The sequence below is a fragment of the Struthio camelus genome, chromosome 4 (genome assembly GCF_040807025.1).
Source record: "Struthio camelus isolate bStrCam1 chromosome 4, bStrCam1.hap1, whole genome shotgun sequence".
Lineage (NCBI taxonomy): Eukaryota > Metazoa > Chordata > Aves > Struthioniformes > Struthionidae > Struthio > Struthio camelus.
The window spans coordinates 14,626,176-14,647,540 of NC_090945.1; the positions used below are offsets into that span (position 1 = coordinate 14,626,176).

The 21,365-nt window shown below is 39.6% G+C and overlaps 1 protein-coding gene across 4 annotated transcripts in view; it reads left to right on the forward strand.

The window, feature by feature from the left end:
• The window catches only part of GRID2 (glutamate ionotropic receptor delta type subunit 2), a 718,520-nt gene that overhangs the window by 584,982 nt on the left and 112,173 nt on the right, over positions 1 to 21,365 (forward strand). For all 4 annotated transcript variants that reach the window (XR_011140833.1, XM_009674498.2, XM_068941563.1 and 1 more), the window contains exon 11: positions 2,795 to 3,107. Coding sequence is in view for 3 of the 4 variants with exons in the window: in XM_009674498.2 (XP_009672793.2) it covers positions 2,795 to 3,107 (313 nt within the window). In the remaining variant the exon portion in view is untranslated. The remainder of the gene's footprint in view (positions 1 to 2,794; positions 3,108 to 21,365) is intronic.

Consider the following 21,365-nt stretch of genomic DNA (forward strand, 5'->3'; position numbering starts at 1 on the left):
TAAAAATGGAGGAACTATAGTGCAATGCTTTGGCAAATACATGGGTACCAACTGGTAGTACAGTTCTCTACAGTATTAGTACTGGCAACATGATTTAAGGGCCCCGGTTTTACATGGAACAGTTTTCTAGTAATCTGGCACGTGTGATTTGGTTTAATAAGGTAAGAATATCTAGTAATAGTGCAATGTATCCTTTAATTTTAAAAACGAAGCTAAACACCAAAGTACTGAGTAATCAGGGCTTACCTCTCACTTTTCCGTTTTTGACTTTAATACCAGTCTCTTATCACAGGACAGGATTATATCTCAGTTGTTGCTGTGACGTGGCAAAGGAAATGGAACGTTTCCATTAGGGCAATGTTGTTCCTTTGTCATAGCTGGCTGATAACCAGGGTGGGATCATAATGTGGAGAGACTCTTATGCGGGGCCATAAAATAGATGCAATGTTTCCATAAATACCACATACTGTGCTTTTTCATGCAATGCCCTTCAGTGTATTTCTTGGAAAAATATGTTTTTCTTAAAAAAAAAAAAAATACTGATAGCCAATCAATCCTGCAGTAATCTGTTATTTGCTAAATATATCCTTACTGTGTCGTGTGTATTGCTTTTCAGTGAAGGATCTTTAAACACCTTACCAATATAACTTGAATAGCACCTCACAATAAACTAGAGAGGTAGGGAAATATGTTATTTTGATCTGTTGGTAGTTAGTAACTTAGTTAAAGTCAAACAGCAAGGGCCAAGTCTACAACTTAGCAGAGTCCGTGGTTCCATGTGTCCTCATTTAACCCTGAGTTCCCATTTCGCTTTTAGACGTACACCAAATATACATTCAGAAAATAACTGTGTTCATTAAATATAACCTTAGTGTCCTGTTTGACAGCTATTAGTGTAGAGCATTGGACTTTTGCATTTGTAAATAGACTTTTAGATTTGTAAATTATTAAAAAGATCAGTTTATACTCACAATTTGTGGAAAACATTTTGGATGATGACTCATTTGCAACCTGTTCACTGCATCTATGCCTTAGCTGTTACGAGACACTGTGAGTCACTCAAGTCATTTGTTGGCTAGAAGTTTTGTAATCAGAGAATAGAGATTTAAATGGTTTTCCAAATACTCCCATGGGCAATTCTGATGACATTTTTACTTGGATGTTAGATTTCTGACTTTGCTGCTGCCCATAGACAACAGTTTAATGATCATCCACAAAAAATTAGGAGGAGGCATGAAGTGGAATCATGAAGCCACACATTCAGCTGCGTATATCAACACAGCTTCACTTAAGACCCTATAGGATCTAACTCACAAATTAAAGCTGAAGCTCTAACTCACGGCTTTTCGGCTAATCAATATTTTCAAGCACCTTTTCTTCCAAACCATCAGGCCTCTGACTGTCTTTGACCATTTTCTCAAGCCAGTGAACTGTTAATACAGATAAAGAAAGTTAAAGTAACATCATGTAAACCAAAGTCTGAGTGTGTTGTGATCAGAAGAATGTCTGTACCATGGGGCTGTAGCTTATTTGACAGGTAATGTTAGAAGAACCCTTGTGATCTGCAAATTTGATTCTAATCAGAGTTTCAGCTGCCATACCTTCCCTCTTATTGTATCGCATTGCATTTCTAAGCAGGTGGCAATCCCTACCTCCTTTGGACAGAAAGAAAGAAATTCAAGAGAGTTAATAAAATTGACACAGTACTGAGAGTTCAAGCATTTGTGCTCTCTCTCTCTCTCCTCACCCCCTTCCAAAAGACCACCTACTGCTTTAGTCTGAACAGAAGTGGATTTTATCGAACTAGTAGCAGCTTTAACTATTTTAAATACTCTTTTTCATATTAAAATATCTAGAATTTGTAGTCTTTTTATTCAGGATATGGACCTTTTTCAATAGTGTTAATGCATCTGCTTTAAACACCTTTTCTTGTTTTAACTGCAGTTCTAATTGTACGTGTGAAAAGTAAAATAGCACCTGCTGCAGTTGCAACTGAAGTCTCTTGAGACCTAATACCCAGACGTGCTGTGAAATAGAATGATTAGGTCGAGGAAAGTTATTCATCCCCTTCTCATCTTAAATGGATTGTTTAAATTGCAAAAAAAATGTAAAGGGAACAAAGTGAGTCCAAGATACCTGCGGGACAGGTTGTCATAGAAAAGAATGGTTTAGCAGGAGAATATAGAGAAATCTAGTAGTGACAGAACTGTATGGAAAATTTGCTATTCTGCACTTAATGCTCTACAGCCAGCATTGACATTATTCAGAATTTCAAGCCTCCCAAAAGCTCCAGGACCACTGAAATGCCCTTTGTCATGCAGTGGCCCTTTGTCAGGATCCTCATGTCATCAAAATGCTGGATATCTTGTGGCTCTGGCAGGAAACTAATTTCCTCTGAGTAGAAATGCTATACCCAAGGTCTGCCTTTTGCTGCAGTGACAATGATGGCTTCAATAAGCCAGACCAAGAAAAATGACCAGAAGTAGATTTCCTCCAGCTATTATCTGTATTTGAAATATTTTCCTTGTAATTTCTTGGAAAGTAATAACTTGGAGAGCTAATGTGCCTGAGTCCAGCCAAGCCAGGTTTGCTCACAGAAACATAAGATACATTGTACAGCTATTCTGTTCAACCCTTGGTCACGTTTCTGAGTTCATGTCCACCACACTTAAGACACCGGCGCTGGCATTTCCCTCTCCGTGATAAATTTAGCTGCTATAAATCCAAGTGGAGCAAAGAACTTTTGCGTAGCCCATACTAATGTGCGTTATTTGCGCTCTCTCTCTTTCCTCAGAGAGCCGACATAGGGATCTCTGCCTTAACCATCACCCCTGATCGGGAGAACGTGGTGGACTTCACAACTCGTTACATGGACTATTCAGTAGGCGTGCTGCTTCGGAAGGCGGAGAAGACCGTGGACATGTTTGCCTGCTTGGCGCCATTCGACCTCTCCCTGTGGGCGTGCATAGCTGGCACGGTGCTGCTAGTCGGGCTGCTGGTCTACCTCTTGAACTGGCTCAACCCTCCGCGCCTTCAGATGGGATCCATGACCTCCACCACGCTCTACAACTCCATGTGGTTCGTGTACGGATCCTTTGTGCAGCAAGGTAAGAAGCAAAGGGGGTCTCTGCCTCCCATACATCATCCCTGTTGCCGCAGATAACCTTCCTCTTCCCCACCGCCCTCCTGCAGCCCACGGGGGACTCGGAGTGCAGGAAAGCCAGGTGTCATCCAGTTTCTACGGCTCTAGCATCCAGCGATCTGGCGTGGGCACCGCAAGAAGTCTGGGAGCACTACGTGCTAGCCTGTATTACATTGTGATTGTCTAATTATAGAAAGATGATTTATTGCACTGGAAAAAAGTATTTTTGATCATCTGCTTGGGAATTATTCATAGCTAATGTGAGTGCTATGTTCAGAGTCAGACAGAAAATATTGCAATTTGGCTTTTGCGCTAAGTTTAGACCAGTCACTGGTGTTGTATGGTTTTACTATTATTGTGTCTGGCATTCTTTCTTCCCTCTTCTGATTTATCTCAATTTTCCCATATAATTTTTAGACTCAGCCAAGCTTCTCCGGCCTTCCTGTGTGCTTTCTCCATCCCCTCTAGCATGTGGTTTAACCCAAGCTATTCCCCAGTTCTGTTTATATTCCCAAGTCCTTCGCAGTCTACCTCTTCTGGCAGGGGTTTAACCATGTATGCTAAAGGTGTCAGACTACAGACCTTGGCTTGGTATATATCTCTTAATATTCTGATGTACAAATTAGGGTGGTAATGCAAAATGGAATAAGAAATACAATTCCATATGAGAATGAAAAAGACTTAGCTAATGACAAATTACAATAAAACAAAACAAATACCTTCTGGTGTTTATACATGTCATCATTCAACAGTCAATACTGGCACTGCAGAGATGTATGTTTGTAATTTAGTGGAGCATCTGCTCTACAGTAAGCCATGGCCACTGCAGCCTGAAAAGTCCAACATAGTTTTTAGATCTTAACATGAGTTCAGCTGAAAACCTGTAGATAAAAGTATTGTATTTATGTAGGACTAGATTTCATAATTTAAAAATTACATTATTCCCTGTTGGAAACATCAGATGACATCCATAAAAACTCAAGGTGCTTATGAAGATCAAGTGTAAAACTCCTAGAAGGGAACAAAAGCTAAATTAACATCACCCAAAAAAGAACAAAAACCTTAAGTGGATAAATGCTAGAAGAGGTGAAGTGTGTTTTTTAAACACAGCAGCCTAGAGACCTTACTTTTGCAATTACCATTTTCACTGAGCAGGGATGGTCAGTTGAGGAAAACTGAAAGGAGTTTGTTGTTGTTGTTGTTGTTGTTTTTAAGAATACAAAGACTTCAGAGCCAACTAAGAGCTACAAGCTTTTTTTGAATGTGAGTGGGTTTTAAAGTTTACTTTCTGCCCAAAATATTCCCAGTGTAACAGTTTAGGGAATCCAACTGTGCAAGAGCAGTTGGTCCATTACAGAGCTAGACTTGTTACATCTGTCTGCCTGCTAGATTAAAACTTGTGCATTAGTTTCTTTACTGCATGAATGAGAGGTGATTTTATGTAGGTTATTGCTTGGTATTAGCCTTATCGTCCCTGCTGTATTGCCAACATCGTTAGCCCCTAAAAGCTTTACAGGAGACTACTTAGCAAAAGTTTAAAGGAGGCAAAGCTAGATTAATCAGTCACTTAAGTCTCATGAATTATCCGAACTGTTTGCTTTATGTCTCTTTAAATAAGCCTGTATTGCCCAGCGCCCTGACTTTTCCCAAGTCCGGAGCGCTAGCCTGCAAAGAAGACCTTCCGCTGGTGCGCAGTTAGCATGTCAGTAAAAGAGAGTGCCCAAGTAAGGCTTAGGGGGAAGAAGTAAAGGAGATGAAAACAAGTGAGACCAGATGACAGAAATGCCGAATTTACTGGAAAAAGCAAAGGAGTTTGCTCAAGGAGATTGGCAACCGCTCCCTGTACTGATTGAAAGAGGGCCGTGAGACGTGACTCAGTATTAGTAAAACCTGCTGGTGGGACATGGCAGGCTGGGAGCGCCAGAACTGTTACGGACCTGAGAAAAAGAAGATCACAGACTTGCAAGGTGAGAGGCGTTTCTTTACAGAGAGAGAGCTTACCGCCCCACCGAGTGGATTTTCAGCGCAACTCCCTGAAACCCACTAGGATGATTTAAAATGTTCACTTTGTTTCTGTTGAGTAAGAGGAAGCTATAGATATGCGTCTCCTTCAAATGACAAGTAGAAGGACAGTCCTTAATTTGCTAGAAGGAAAAAATGACACGCGTTTAACAGGGTTGATACCAAAAAATATGAAGCTTGCAGACCAATTTAAACATAAAGACTCCGAAGACCTCAGAAATCCGCTGGAAAAGTTAAGAGATTCATTTACTATGCCATCCTGTATTTCACATTCAGTTTGAATATAGCAAAAACTGTATTAGCTGAACCTTTATTGTTTACCAAGCCTTGTGAATACAGACAAATGAAAGTAATTTCCACTGACAGGCTAACTGGCTATTGTGGTAATTTTGCTTCTGTTTTTGCTCATCAGCTCTTCATTCAGCAGGAAAATCTGCAGGTTTTATTTGTTTTGGAATAGCAAATCTGTTGCCATTAATTGTGATCGGCATATCTTAAGTGCGGCCGCATGGGACGTTTCAAATACTGTCAGATTCACTTAAGTCTTTCAGCTGTTGATTTAAAACACGACAAGGTACTCATTTCTGTTATCAAAGCGTGCAGCCAAAGATGCTTTTATATTCGGCACTGAGAGAAACAAAGCGGCACGAACCTATGAGTGCTGATGCTTTGACAGCGCTGGATGCTTTGTGTGGGGCTAGCGAATGCGCTTTAGCATCGTCTTTTCTTTCTTCAGGTAGACTAGAGGTTCACAAGCGCAGAGGCTGGCTCTGGATCTGCCACAGGTCTGAAGAGGAAAGAGGCCTTCTGTCTAAAAAGACAAATCATTCTTTAAGGAGCCGCCTAGCCTATTTTGTTTGAAACTTAAAGGGCGACTTTGGTTTGTTTCTTCTGAAATAGCTAAAGAGTCTGCAGTAAACACAGATAGCTTTGGTCTGCTGTGTCAGTTCGTATTTTCTGTCAGCTGTGGCTCTCTGATAGTCTGATGAAATTCTATTAATAAATCTTAAGCTTTGCAGTTTTTGAAAGAGAGAAAAATACTATGTCATTGTCTGCAAGTTAGAGTCAGCACAGACCAGTCTGGTGGTTTTTAAGGCATGTCTGTGATTCACTGGCACACTCAGTAGCAGAATTTAAGTATTTTTAATTGTTTTCTCAAAGGTAGACTGTGAAACGTGATGTGAAGATCTGTTACCCTTTCATGTGTCACAGAAACTTAAAACTTAAATTTAGCCTGGAGAATATTTTTACTAAAGGAGATTCAGAAGATGACAGGATGAGCCCAGCTTGACTTGCTGCTTGCTTGTGGTATGCATACCTATGCCAAATCCTCAGAGATGAAATTTAAGCAGAGTATCTCTTCACCTGCTAGCTTGAATAATTTAGTGTCACTGCTTCTTACATCATCTAAACTCGTCTCTTGAACTTTGCTTTCAGTTTCTTTTTTCCCCGTGTTGGAGTGAGCCTAGGGTGCCACTTTTGAAACCCCGTGATAAGGAAGTATATTTTCTCTCGGAACCACATTGCCCTCTTAATTTTATTTTCAGTCATTCCAGATATGTGTGTGTATGTATTAATACATTTTTAATCTATAAAATACATATGTTTTTTAATTAGAAGAGACGCTTCTGAGGAAAGAGCAGAAATGTTATTCGGGAGACTCAATTCCTGTAGAAGCGTATAATCTCTCAAGTGTTTTTTGTTTAGTCTGTACTCAAATCCTTCACACTGTATGCTTCTGAATAACAAACTATGGCCGGTGCATTGGAATACTTTGTCTTACTACTGAATATACCCATTGAAGCTCATCTCTGTAAAGCATGGATCTACAATACTCTGTGACTGCTACAAAGGCAGGGCCTTTTCAGTCATCTTGGACATGCAGTGCTATGGATTGTATTGGAAACAAATACTTGTGACTCCATGCTACTCATCCAGGCATGAGAATTCGTAAGACATGTCTTTTATCCTTGAGCTGTTCATTCATGTCTAAAGATGCAGCAAATTAATAGATTGAGACTGTGGAGGATTCCCGTTAGTTGGAATTTAGTCATGGCTTCTGAATTTGTCCTTTTCCACTTGCTCATCTTAGAAAACTGAGTGACAGAAGCTTCGTGTTTTGTTATTTTCTGAAATAGCTTTTGCCAAATCCAGCTGGAGAGAAAATGTTTTCAGGGCTTACTTCTCAGTTCAGTGCCAACAGGATCTTTTTGGTGGTGTTGCTTTATCTTTTGTGGGTTCCCTCTCTCACCCTCCTTTGGCTTCCCAAGCCACTCCTCACAGTTTTTCCCCTCCCTGTCCCCTAGCCCCGCTGGGGCTCACCATTCCCACGGCCTTCCTCTCTGCTATCATTGATGCCTCTGCTGGCCCTGCTGCTTCTGCTCCTTCCCATTGATATTGCTCCTCAACAGCCCATTATTATTATCATCATCATCTTCATCTATCCGGTTGGGGCTCTTTGTGTTTTCTCCTGTTCTATACAAAGTCATTTTTCCTTCTCTTCAGCCCTGGTGTTGTTGCTCTTCCCTCAAATCTTGCTCTTGTTAGAACATGCCAATGTTGGAAACCTGCCATACAAGCAAGAACCAAAGAATTGGTCCCAGACTGTAAATTGGACCAGAAATGTAGCAGATTTAAACTGGAATGACTGCAGGGCCCATTTATACTTGCTGAGGACCTGGTTTATTATCCTGAAGGTTTTCTGTTAACTTCCTGCTACTTTATGGGCTCTTTTTAGGAAATAATCTAGAGAGTACTCTGCTATCGCTATTATTAGAGAAAAACAGTGATTTAAGAAACAGAAGTTCAGGATTTAGAGTTACTCCCAACCCTTTTTGTATAATAGATCTTTTTTTTTTTTAAGACAAGTGAAATGCTGCATATTTTATTTCAAGAATTTATAAAGGAATGTTCCAGGGAAGATGTGGTGGTGGTGTTTTTTTGAGAGCAGCCTAGATTTTGCTTCAGAATACAGTGACTGGCTTGTTCAGTTTAATGGAATTCAGCTGAATGTAGACAAAATAATGAAATTATATTGAAAATTGCAGTTTTCTGTGTATAATCTAAAACAGAAAGACTTTGCCTATCTCTTATCCCACACAGTTCATTTGACTTTCTCTGACTTTTTCTGTAAGATCTGAGGGGGTGTTTCTGAACTTGGATGGCTGGGATTTTGTGTTACCTAGGGAAAGAGGCAAGGCTCTAACTGTTTCACTTGGAAATGTCTATGAGAAGGAGAAGCAGGCAGCCGATTTTTTTGTCTGTAACAGGAAATGTCTTTATAATTGCTGCCTCATTCAAGATTTAATCACTTCTTGATGATTCCGACAAAACAAGCATTCATTGTTGTTTTAGAAAGAGGGTTTGACCACAGGGTAACGGGTAATTAAGGTATTACCTGTAAAAGTATTTTTTTGTTCAGATACCTTAATGCTCTTGCTTGTAGCAAGGTTATGAAAGAAATGATGAGGAAGCGTCACAGATTTGCCATGTTTTTATCCCCTGAAGCTTTGATTGGATTAAAAGGCCAGTCACAAACAGAAGGGTTTGACTGGATACCGATCGTGCCGTTAATGGCCAGTTATGTTCATAATGCCCAGTAAATGAGCACATCTTGCTGTTTGCCCTGCCTAAATTATATTTCATAAGAGCAATGAGAGAGACTCCAAGTCTTGGCACTTCTAAGTCATTATAATACTTCTCGGATGGCTGAAGCCGCTCAGACTTCTCAGCCTTGCTCCTTGTATTACCTCCCAAGGCGTGATATAATCCTCCTGAAACGCGCTGCCTGGAGTCTGCTGTTGCTTAATAAATTACTCCGTCTTACTTATCTTATTCTTGGCATATCGCTATCAGCAGGAAACCATTATCCTGTAACAACGCTCTTTCTAAGTGACATTTTCTCTTAATTAACTGTACACCAATCTCTATGCATTTAATTTCCTGATGAAAATTTTAAAAACATTTTGAAAAAATGTGTTAGCAATCAATTATATCTTCACATGTCATATTTAGTGGCGAAGCCTAATTATTTTTAAGCTTAACAAACCAAAAAATATCCAGTGGATAGGACTGAGGACAAAGGCTTAGTTCCTAATTTGAACTCTGCATCTGATCTGCTGACTGACCATAGAAACTTCATTTAGCATCTTTTGTCCCAGTTCTCAGTTGTAAAATTGAGATATTACTTGCTTTCCTTTGTAAACACATTTTATATCTTCTCATAGAAAGCAAGATTTAAATCCCAGTCTTATTAATTAACATGAATTTTGATTGCTTTTCAGACTCATGCCAGGTCTTGATATGCTCCTGTGACAAGAGGAATAGATTTGGTGAGCCTAAAATGCGCTTAAAAATGGAGCACTAGGCTGGGAAAATAAAAGCCAGATAACAAACACATTAGGAAACCAACAAATCTCCATCTCCTTCTGACTGTTTTTAAGGTCAAGCTGCAAAGTGCACATGCGCATGTACTCTCCCCACCACACACACACATAAATGTACATATGTGCATATAAATATTTTATTGTCAAACTGCTCTCTCACCAGCAGGTATATTTGTGGCGTTGTAGTTCTGCCCTGAAACATGAAATCTCAAAATTCTCATTGTGTTATTCTAAATCTAGGTGTTTGTCTTCGTATGTACGTGTATCTTCATAACGTCATCACTTAAAAGAGGAACTGCGGTGCAGTAGTACCCATGCGCGTTTTCCAGATGTCTTAATGGTGTGGGCTAGCCCTGTTGACCACATCAAAACCTAACGAAATTTTGGCAACTGCGTCATATGTATCTAATGTGTTTGGAAACCACAAGTGATTCACAGAGCTTTCAAAATATACTGAGAATTATTGCCGTAGGTACAATACACTATGCAAATATTGGGTGTAGCTTTGTGTGCGTGTCACTTTCAGAGATTTATTTTTTCATCTCTTTTTGGAAAAGTAATTCCAAGGAATAACCACACACCAAGTAAAATGTTCGGTAGTATGGGCGTTTGTCTGCAGCCGTTTGGTTCAACTGCCGGGGGATGTGTCTGAATTTTCTCCTAAATTGAAGTTAAGACTCAGGCAGTCCTCAGAGGAACCTAAATTAATGGATTTCTGTATCTTGTGTGCCCCTGCTTTTTTGAGTAATAGTTTTGGGTACGTGAGGCAGTATATTTAGAGATGATGTGTCTGACACACCTTCTGTGAGGAGGTGGAGAATGAATGGCAGTGTGAAAGCCCCCAAAATCCCTTCCTTCCCCTAGGACTAGCTCCAAGCCTGATTAATTGACTGTGCGAAGGTAATGTCTGGCTGGCTGTAGTATAAATGCTGATAAAGACCAGGCGAGACAAAAGGAAAAGTACAGTTGGATGCCTGATGCGTCTATCCATCTTTCTCCCTTTTTAAAAAAGTGTAATAAGGTAAATATTTATTCAGAAGAGTTGTTTAATTGTTATTATTTGTAGTATTTCTGTATACTACATGCAGTTTAAAGAATGGATGTGTTAGATTCAGATTAAGTAATCAGTCTTTTCTTTTCAGAGTTCAGCTGTATATACTATATATTTAATTAAGGAACTCACATATTTGTCTGCAAAAAATGTTCCGAAGCGGAAGAGGCTAAACCTTCAGGCTAGCCTTCCTTGTCCTGCTATTTGATTTTCTTGCACAGAAGCTTAGACTTAAGTTGGCAATTTCAGTTGTTTGAAGTAGGGAGGAAGTAGGAAATGAGTTTTAGCTTTATTAAAAATCCTGCCTTTCTGCTCGGATGACAGCAATTTCTTCTACAGCCTGATCGGACTTTCTCACTGGAGGATATCCTAGGCGCCAGATGAACATGAGTTTAGAGGGGAACCCTTGGTAGTTTTCCATTGCTTTTCAAGTCTGCGGGGAGTCCCTCCTCTGCAACAGCTGCCATATCTCTATCCACCCATGCAGCTCTTCTTCATAACACCAGCTGGTGGGTGGGTGCCAGGAAAATTGTCTGCAAAGTGTGAAGCCAGGAACGGCAAAGAGGTTTTTAGGCTGCCAACACAAAAGCCTCCCTTCTTTGACTGTTGAGTTTTTTTTCTCGGCCCTCTTCTAATATTAAAATGCATATAAACGGAGTAGGCCAAAATTAATATTAAAAGGAAGCAAACAGTGATACCAGATGAGTCTTCTGATCATGTTAACCAGCCTGCTGCTCTCGCTGATTGCTAGGATGATATTCCACTCCCATTTCAGCAAATATGGGATAATGACAGCTGGGCCTTTTTTTCCCCCTCTCTCTGTCAGGTTCCCAGGATGCAAATAAAGGGAATTGTCTTCACTGCAGCAGCATCCCGGTGTAGGAACCTACTGCTGCTTAATTTTCATTCTTCCACAGGCGATTGGGGGAATGGAGATTATAAAGTGGGATTTTGCCTTTCCCGTGCTTTTAAAGCTAGTGAAATAGAGGTGGCTTAGAAACGTGTGATACCTCATCTGCCAGGCAAAACCTGAAGGAATACGTGTGGTTTGGGCTCAGGATTCTGCTTCCCCTGCGCTAGGATAGAGGAAAGGTAACAGTGATGGGGAAGGATAGAAAATCTTCCGCAAATAGTGACTGTTAACGCATAGTGATGATAAATCCGTACGGTTGAGTGGGAGTGTTAGCTGTTCATGCCTAGATGTATTTGCTAGTAAAAAACTTTTTAAGTGTAAGCATGTATTTCTTTCTTACAATAGCTTCTTTCATTTCTGTGTGTATCTCCAAGGAGGAAAAGCTTCGCTATCCGGTAAAGTCATCTTTGAAGTCGTTTTTCACTTCCAACAGATTTGACTCATGGTCTTAAGCACAGTGACAGCTGATTCACAGTAAAAAACAGGTTATTCAACCTTGAAACATAAGTGTTTGCGTTAGTGTTTTCCATCAGTACATGACATTATAGTATTATTCTCATTGCAACTTAAAAGGATGAGAGCTTTCTTCTTTCCTCTGTTCCCTGTGAACTATCATAGTATTATTTCAGGCCATCTGAGTTTTAGAGATCTCTTTGATAACAACATTATAGGATGTACTTAAGATAGAATTGTAGTCTAAATTTTAAAATGTATTATTTAGGAGCATAATTAGAGCTTCTGCGTTAGTGATGATTGAATTCCGTAAGGTTCGGAGTTCAGTGCAGATAAACACTCTGAAAATTAAAGAATAACCAGAATTAGTGACATGAAAACTGAACCAATGTATCTGAGATGCATCTAATTCACTTGCCTCTGAAGTAGTCAGGTGCCACTCTGTGATGGTGGATGCTTGGAAATCCTGTAAGAACAGATTTATGCAGTATTTCATAGTACTTTGAAAGCTCAAGCGAAAAACTCTCGGTATGTTATTTTTTTAATTCCTTTCACCCCAAAATTTGGAGTCACAGAGCTATGTAGAGGTAAGAATAATAATAATGATGATGACGACGATGATGATGGGAAAAGGTAACTGTCCGAGAAAAGTAGAGTCTTTATTGGAATTATTATTTGTCCTTATGCTCTCACTGAATTGTCTTTTGTTTTGCAGGGTTCATAGTTGTTTGGTTTCAGCCAAAGGGGGTTCTTTCTCCCTCATGTTCATAATATCCTCCCTGACAGGCTCTTAGATAAAGCAGCACTTTAATACCTCATTAATGACATTGTTCAGTTTAACGTTAATTATATGTACAGATGGCCTATTTTCAGTTCATTGTGCACAATCCTTTTTCCTATCCCGGAAGGTACTGCATATAACACTGTCAGTAGTCTATGGCAAGGCGGCTACTACATAAACTGTATGTGACAGTTTCTTAGCCATTTATGAATATGTACCATGGATGATAATTGTGGGTGATTGTCTGAGGCTTCAGAGCATTTGTATCCAACCATTAGCAATAGGGAGACTGGGTATCAGTATCTCTGGAAGTCTCATCAGAAGGTTGCCAGCGCGTAAGGATATTTGTTAAGATCCTTAACAAACGTTCTGCAAAATAATAGCTAGCGCCTGTCATTTTGATGCACTCTCAGTAGCTGCAAACAGTGTGTTCATACAGGCATGCAATCAGGTGCAATCTTAAAATTGGGCATCAATATTCTATAGAGGAGGTTCCCCGGAAATTCTCCTTGTGTTTGTTGCACACGGGCTTTATGTTCTAGTCTGTGTGAGCGTGTGCTTATTATTACATCATATATAATTTTTGTCCTAAGTTGTGAAAATGGTAACAAAGGATTATCTGATTGGAGCTTCTTTTGAGCAAATAACTGTTGGTGAAATTGCAAGACTTACTGCAGCATTATTTATCGTCGTCATCATGTAACTGAGTGGTATTGCATTCGGTAACTCCAAAATTAAATTTGAAAGCCTGCTAAGTGTTCTGACTTAAAAAAAAAAAAAAAAAAAAAAAAAAAGTAGATGTCAGCTGCTCTACTACGGGCTTTTTGTGGCCAAACTATGTATTTGTGGCATCAAACTATATATTTGAGGCATCAAGCCTCACAGTTCAAAACTGGTCATAGTTATAGCAATCAAAAGATCTACTTTCAAATATCAAGCCTTGCATGATATTTCGGAATCTAAATATAAATGGTATAAGTCCAGTAATGCTGCATCTGAGAGCTCCCAGTAGCTTCAGTGAACATCAGTAGACACCTCCATTTTCAAATTTTGGCTACAGTCATTACTTTTCTTTTGTTATGACAGCAGAGGATAAAAATGAAAAGTACTTTTGTGATACATTTTCCACCACTTCAAAGCACAATTATTTTACCAGTTTTAGAAGCACTGCAAACTCTATCCTCTGTCTCTGTGTAATTATATTGCACCAGTCACCGTAGGGTGTTGGCACTCAATTATTTCACCCTATTATTTGTAATAGCTTTTTTCACCTATGTATGATGCATTTTGCTTTTCAGTTGAAAGCAACACGTTTTACTAATTGGGCAGCAAGATGGAATTTGATCACTGGGAATTTGCTAAAATCTGAAAGTAGTAGTTTATGTTTTTGGTTCTAGGTTTAAAAGATCTTCAGAATCATCCAGGAATTCATTTCCATAGCACTTGAAGATTCATGCTGTAGATACTAGGTAATAGAAGTGCAAGTCAGGTGGATGTATGTTGCTGAAGTATCACCGATGCCAGGAGAAGCAAGATTTCAGCCATTTGCTCTGTGGTAATGTGATGTACTTCCCATCCCAACTTTTACCTCATCGTCACAGTTTTGGCAGGATGGGTGGAAGGAAACGATTTATTGTTGGAAAAGGAATTATAAATATACGATAACTAATATGTTATGCTAACGTAATTTTAATCAGGTAATTATTAAAGGACTGTTTGGCCTTTAAGGACATTGATTTAATGGGAATTAATTTAATGATTGAACACTGTTTGTGTAACATTATCATCACTAGTGATGCGGAAAATTGGAATCTCAGCTCAGCTGAAAAGACATTAGATTTTCCATTATCACATTAGATCCCATTCCTTTGGAATGCAGTTATTAGACCTTTTTTTATACTTTCAGTATATGCTTAAATGTTTGAGTTTTATCTCAAAGTTCCTGAGCAGAAAAAGGATGTAAAAATATTCATCATTGTGCTGTTCTCATTTTTTAATCAGAGGCTTGACTATCCGTCTAATGTAGACTTAAAGTAGACGGGATTTTGGCTTTGACTTGCTATTGCTTCTCCCATGGAACACAGATTTTCTCCATTTTCCTTTTCTTCTCTGCAAGGATGAATAGGATTTTAGTATCAAAAAGCGAATGGGTCAATGGTGAACAATATAGAAAGCCTGTGTTTAGTACCTGAGTGTTAGACCCCAATTAAAGCTGACCTACGCAGGTGCAGCTCCCATTTAACCAAGGGGATGTCATATCTGATTGCCCCTTCTTAATTTGACCTTACTTGTGCTATTGTGACACAAACTATTTTTCTACCTTACTGAATTTCTAAAAACTGCTCAGATTTTTGCGTGCAGACCTAGATGCGTACAAACGTATGGAGAAAGTAAAGGGTGGGCTCCGTATTAACAAGTAACTGGAAGCACGTGGGGAATAGCTGTGTCTGACAGACTCTTGCAGGTAGTTTAATTTTCAAACAAAATTTTAATCAAGGATTTCTATGACAGTTCCTGCCGTATCTTGGCAGAATTTTGCAACAGCGCCTGGCAGTCATTTGATTAGCCCTCTGTCACTCGAATGAAGCCTTTGCAGTAGGGACAGCAAGCTGAGCAAGCCCAGTATTTGAAGACAGGTACAAAACTGATTTGACGATAGAAGTCACAGAGGCTCAAACTCATAAAGGCTTTGTAGGTTGGTAACCCAACAGTGAGCCAACAGCACACTAAAATGCTTTACGCTGGCTAACAGTAGCCCTGCCCTTGGTACTGGAGTATTTTCCAGCTTCCAGTAGGAGGCTTTCAAAGAACATAGCTGAGAATCCTGTGCTTTTAGCAAAATGGGTTGAGAGTAGTGATTGGGCCATCTTTTGGTTATTTGCTTATTTGTCCATCAGGTAATGTATGTATCAAGGGCCTCTGACCGCATTTATGAGACAGATATGTCAGGCTGCAACTTGATGAGGGTTTTGTGGCAGTGCCACAGGTCCTTGAATAGCCTAGCATTTGAAATCTCGGCATGGGTAATATCCTCCTATTAATGAGGAAAGAGAGCTGAGCAGTGAGGCTTAGTATGTGTGCCAAAGGCACATCTGAACAGATGCACAGGAGTAGCAAGTGGAGGATTGTTCGGAGGGACTTTGTATGAGTCTAAGCTCAGTAATATAACTGGTGAGGGAAAGGTGATGGTGACTGCGGTAGCGTGCTCTCTATTTTTTCTTATTAGAGACAAAAGGGACTTTTTCTGTATGAATTACAATTTTCTAGCTGTGATGGGGGGAAAATGGTAGTTTAGATGGAAAAGAAAAGCTGCTAAGAGCATCAGAGAAATGAAGGGCATCTTGAACAATTTGAGAAACATCACCATTCCTGGTCCAAGAAAGAAACAGACACTGGAGGGTATGTCACAGGCAGCGAGAAATACTGACGGCACAAAAACCTCAGAGGCAGGCGTTGAAAGTAGTTGTATACAAGTGCAGAATGGAGGCAGTCTGTGGCCTGCAGAAAATAAAAATAAAAAATAACTCGTAGAGAAAATCTCCCGGTCCCATAAAGGGAAGGAAAGAGCAGAGAGAGCTTTCTGTTGTGGGTGGATCGCTGCTTCCTTTCTGTGGGGGCGATGGGTGCGGAGCTTCCCACCTCAGCGAAAGGAAACCCCCTTCCAGGGAAAGCAAGTCTGATGAGATTAGTCAGGGCGTCATTCGCTAACAACAAAAATGGGAGGAAAAGCGAGTGATCATTTGGTTCGGAGTTAAGACGCTGAGGAAAAAAATCAGGCCCCAGCTGAGGAAGTGAACATGTTCTTTGGCTGCCTATAGACCAGTGCCAGAAATCTGCGTAATAAACAAGAACAGCTGGAATTACTCTCTTATGAATATAAATTTGGTCTACGTGGTATTACTGAAAGCTGGTAGGAAAATTCAAGTGATTAGGGTGCTAACATGCAATATTATGAACGACTTTAAGAAAGATGGAGTGGGCAAAAGGGGAATAAGAGTGGCACTATGTCAAAATGGCATTAAGTATTTCTGAGACATTGAAAACTTAGAAGCAATTGATCTTGAATTCCTGTGGGAGAGTGCGCTAATGGCTGGAGCACAAAACGAGGTAGTAGTCGGTGTCTGCTGCCGACCACTGAATCACGCGGGAGAACAGGATGATTGGCTCCGTAAGTGCATGTCTGTAATGTGGAAGGGAAAATGAGAATTATAATAGGGGAATTCAATCTGAATGATGTGTGTTTCAACTTGCGGGCTGCCCATACTAAGCATCTTGAATGCACATATAAAACAGATGGAAAGAAAAAGTAACATTGATTGGAGCACAGAATTAAGAAGCTAAAAAACTCCAGGAAAAATGATACGGGGAGCAAATGGACACAAAGGCAAATCAGAGTTAAGAACAATAATGAGGATGATTTTGAAAAATCTGCTAGGAGCAAAATAAAGCTAAATGATAATGGTGCATTGCCAGGTGAAACTGATAGAGCTGACAACAGTTATGCAGGAAAGGCAATAAATATTTCTGTTCTGCATTTGTGAAAAAAGCCAGATGATGTATTCCTATCAGATGATGATAATTAAATACTTTCCACTTCAACAGTAACTCAAGAGGATGTTAAATGGCAGCTACTAATGTCAGACATTCTCAAATCAGCAAATCTGAACAAATTTCACCTAAATGTTTTAAAAGAGCTTGCTAAGGAGCTTCCAGGAGCATTATTGTTGCTTCGCAATAAGTTTTGGAACATTGGGCAGGTTAGAAAGCTGGCAAATTTCTAATGTAAAACTGAAAAAAAAGTCCAAATTGAATCTCCCGCTCAAGTATTTTTTCCATCTTAATATATGGATATGAGAACTTGAAACCATTCATGGATATAGACAGAAATCTAATACCTCCAAAAGATACTGCCTTAAAAATATCTGGTTTTGAATGATATATATACACAAAGCATTAGTGTGTATCAAGGAGTACAACAATAGTCCTTATCCTTAAAGTCATCCAGAGATGAAGGCAGGCTGTAGAAACAGCAAGAAAAAAAGAGGCCCAAGCATTGCTATGGCACAAACATCATCGACACATATTGAAATCCTTAAAAACGTATCGCTGAGAGCCGCCCCCATACACACATGCACTGAACGGTACCTGGAGAGAGGATACTGCTAGCTGCTGACAGCAGAGGACATGCAAGGAGATTTTTGGTATGCACAGGGATAGGAAATGTTTATTTTGTCCCTTGAGCAGTGTTTGCTGACGTGTAAAAGATTCGTGTTCAGCAAAAAGTACTAGCCAGATATAAACTGCGTAGAGTAATATTACTGATGGAGTTTGCATGTGAAAATGTCTCCGGTATCCTCCTGTATGTTAGGAAGATGAAAACAGAGTTCACAGGTGTTTCTAGTATTTCTAATTTTAAGATTTGGTAATACCAACATTTTCATAAATTTGCATTAGCTTCGCTGAGTTATTTTTATGGAATATGGGAGAAAAGGAGACAATTTCTGTATGTTTCAACATTTTAAAATATTCCAAATACCATTTTGAAGTGGCATTGTTTCTTATTTACTTTGTTTTTATTGTGAGAAAAGCAGTATGTGAAAAAATCTTGACAATGAAAAATCCCACAGCTTCTGGCATTTACAGTTTTAATGAAAAATGAAGTTACTAGATCTTTTGGATCTGGTGGACGTTTTCAGAATTAGTTTAGCAAAAGAAATGGGTTATCACCCTTCCAATCCTACTGCTCACAGTGAACCGAACAGATTTGGAGCACTGTCACAGTATTAATAGCAGTATTGATAACAATACCTAGGTCCAGTGCCATCTGTTGAAGAAGAAAGAACTGAAGAAATGTTTCATGTATGAAACAAAATATCAGAAGGGTCTCTTAAAAATCACTTGGCTTTGTTAAAAACAAAATGCAAAGGAAGAAACAGGTGGTGTAGTGAATAAAAGCAATGGTGGGCTCTTGAGCTTGTCCAGACCTTGTATAATCTGGCTGCTGGCCCTGCCTCATGCTCAGCTTCCTTCCTACTCTCAGTCTCCTGCAATCTGCCAATATTTGTAAGGCCAGGGAACTTGGCTGCTGAATCACAAGCAGACTTGGAAGGCATCACCAATTCAAGGGGTCATGTTCTCCTCTTGGAGAATACGCGTAACGCCTGCTACGATCTATCAGCGTGAACTTCAGCCCGTGGGGCAGTACTACAAGCTCAGGTTATGGCATGCCACCTTACCTGACACGGAAATTAATGTACTTTGAGCAATTCAAGGAAGAATGGAAAAGTATGGATGAAAAATGAAAAAAACGGAAGAAAAATTCATGATGAGAGATTTTCCAACAACTTTCAAGCTGCATTTATTTCACAGCTGGTAGAAATAGGTACAGGCTTCATTGTCTGTGAAGTATTTTTTGTCCTATACAGAATTGTACATTTCCAATTGAAAACAGGAGAGATTTTACATTATCAGAGAAGTTTTCAGCAGAACAATAGCAATAGCTAATGCCCTGAAAGATTCTGCCTTTGAAGAGCTGTGCTTAGGCAGAGTTTTATAAAGATAACAGAGATCAGTCAAACTTTAGGTATTGTTTCACATGGCAAAAATAGCTAAAATATAAAATGCCTTTGCCTCTTTGTTAATACAAACTACTCCTCTCACACCCACTCTCTATTAAATGTCCCTTTCACAAAGAAAACATAAGACGTGCATTGATCTAAACTGTTTGCAACAGAACTGTACTTTATAGTTGCGCAAATGGAAATTGCAGACGCACCGCATAATTGATGTGACTGTTCTAGCACGCTAAAGGCTAAACTGCAGCCAACTCCCAGTCCTTTGTGCTTCTTTCCAAAGGCCAATAATTCACCCGGTGCGAGCAGAATTTTTGTGAGAAAAAGCAAAAGCCTAGTCTGTCCCCAGATAACCCACCTTGTTATTTCTTTACCTGCCTGCTCCCAACGATATTAAGATCGTCGCTTCATAGTTTGACAGAGTTTCTCAACAAAGCAGTCACAATTAACATCTTTTTCATGATTCTCAAAGTTGTTTGAAAAAATTTCTGGCTAAAACTTCATAAGCAGAAATTCAGCCCAGTACGCAGACCTCTAGCAGAGACTGTGTCCACTTAAATGGCTGATGTTTGGCAGAGTGATTGAAGTGATTGACCACTGAAAACTGTTTTTGAAGGGAGATCTGTTGGGAAGCGTTTGCGGTGAGCACTGGTGACAACTTGGTAGTTTTGTCTGTAATAAGAACCTAGTCTTGGGGATTTCACGGGCTGCTGCGGTTATCACGAATAGACACCGGAGGTCAGGATCCTTGTAGTGCCCTTCTTGCAGGAAGGGCCACAGGCACAGCCTTCTCTTCCCGCCGTCTCTCAGCGCACACGGAGAAGCTGCAGCAGCTCCCAGTGCAGTGCTCAACTCTTTAAAAAATATATGCCTAATTATTTATTTATTTATTTATTAAGAGTTTTCACATCCAGGACGCAGATTAATGGTGTTTTATGGCTTCTCTGGGTGTTCGTGTGTGGTTGCTTACAAAGTACATTTCAATAATTAATCTTCAAAGCACATCTATTATTGTTCTCATTTAAACCCAAGGGAAAATGAGGGATAGAAAATGAACGGTTGACCACAGTGAGCGCAATGCCGGGTCGCGCAGAGCTACCTAAACTAGCTTAGTAGTTGAAACAGTGGAGCTAATTTAGTTACAGATCAATTCCGAGGTCACATCCCGGGCTCTATGCTGCCAAGTTATTTACTTTAATGATAGCAAAAAAACAAAGGTTTTCTGGAGCTGTTGAACAAATGAATTTAACTTGTAAATATTGCACATTCCCAGTGAAGTTGTGAAATCAATATTAAATCAGACAGAGATGTTAGCTCACACGTTTACGGTCTGGATGACTAATGGCCAAAATTGCATCACTTTTCAGCAAGATGGCTGCCACCAGACCTGGGCTTGGAAATGCCAGGTGCGATTCAAACTTCTGCAAGAAACATTTCACCATTTCTTTAGGTTGGCAAGGACTTTCTATCTGACCAACTTCCATAGTTCTGGACTTTGTAGATGAATACAGTTTTTGTTGAAACAAATAATTGAAAAATCCATGAAAAGAAGGAGGTTGGAGAAATGAGCTATGCATTTTGAATTATTCAGATTTAGTCCAGAATTACAGAATGCCAAGATCTCAAGAGGCTCTGATCCTTAATTTCACTGATTTGGGCAATTTTTCTCATTATTCCATTCCTTCTTCTTGCCTATAATCTTATCTGATTATATTTTTAACTCAAATCTTTAAACTTACTGCTAACAAGGGAGAACGACTTAAAAGGTGTTAGAAATTTGTACTGGAATTGTGTAGGTTCACATTTTATCTCCTAAGGTGAGTTTTTCCTGATATTTAGGTCTGTTGTAATTATACATTATATTGTCTGGGTTGTCAAGACAGTGATTTTTTTTCCCCTCACTTGATGATGTTTAGCTTGAAGCACTTGCAAGGAAAAAGGAATAAACAAAAATTCATTAGATAAATTGCAGTCTGAGCCTACCTGCTGAAATAGGGCCAGCATTAACGTGAGCCAGGGTTAATGAAGGAGAGCTGCATTAGATGA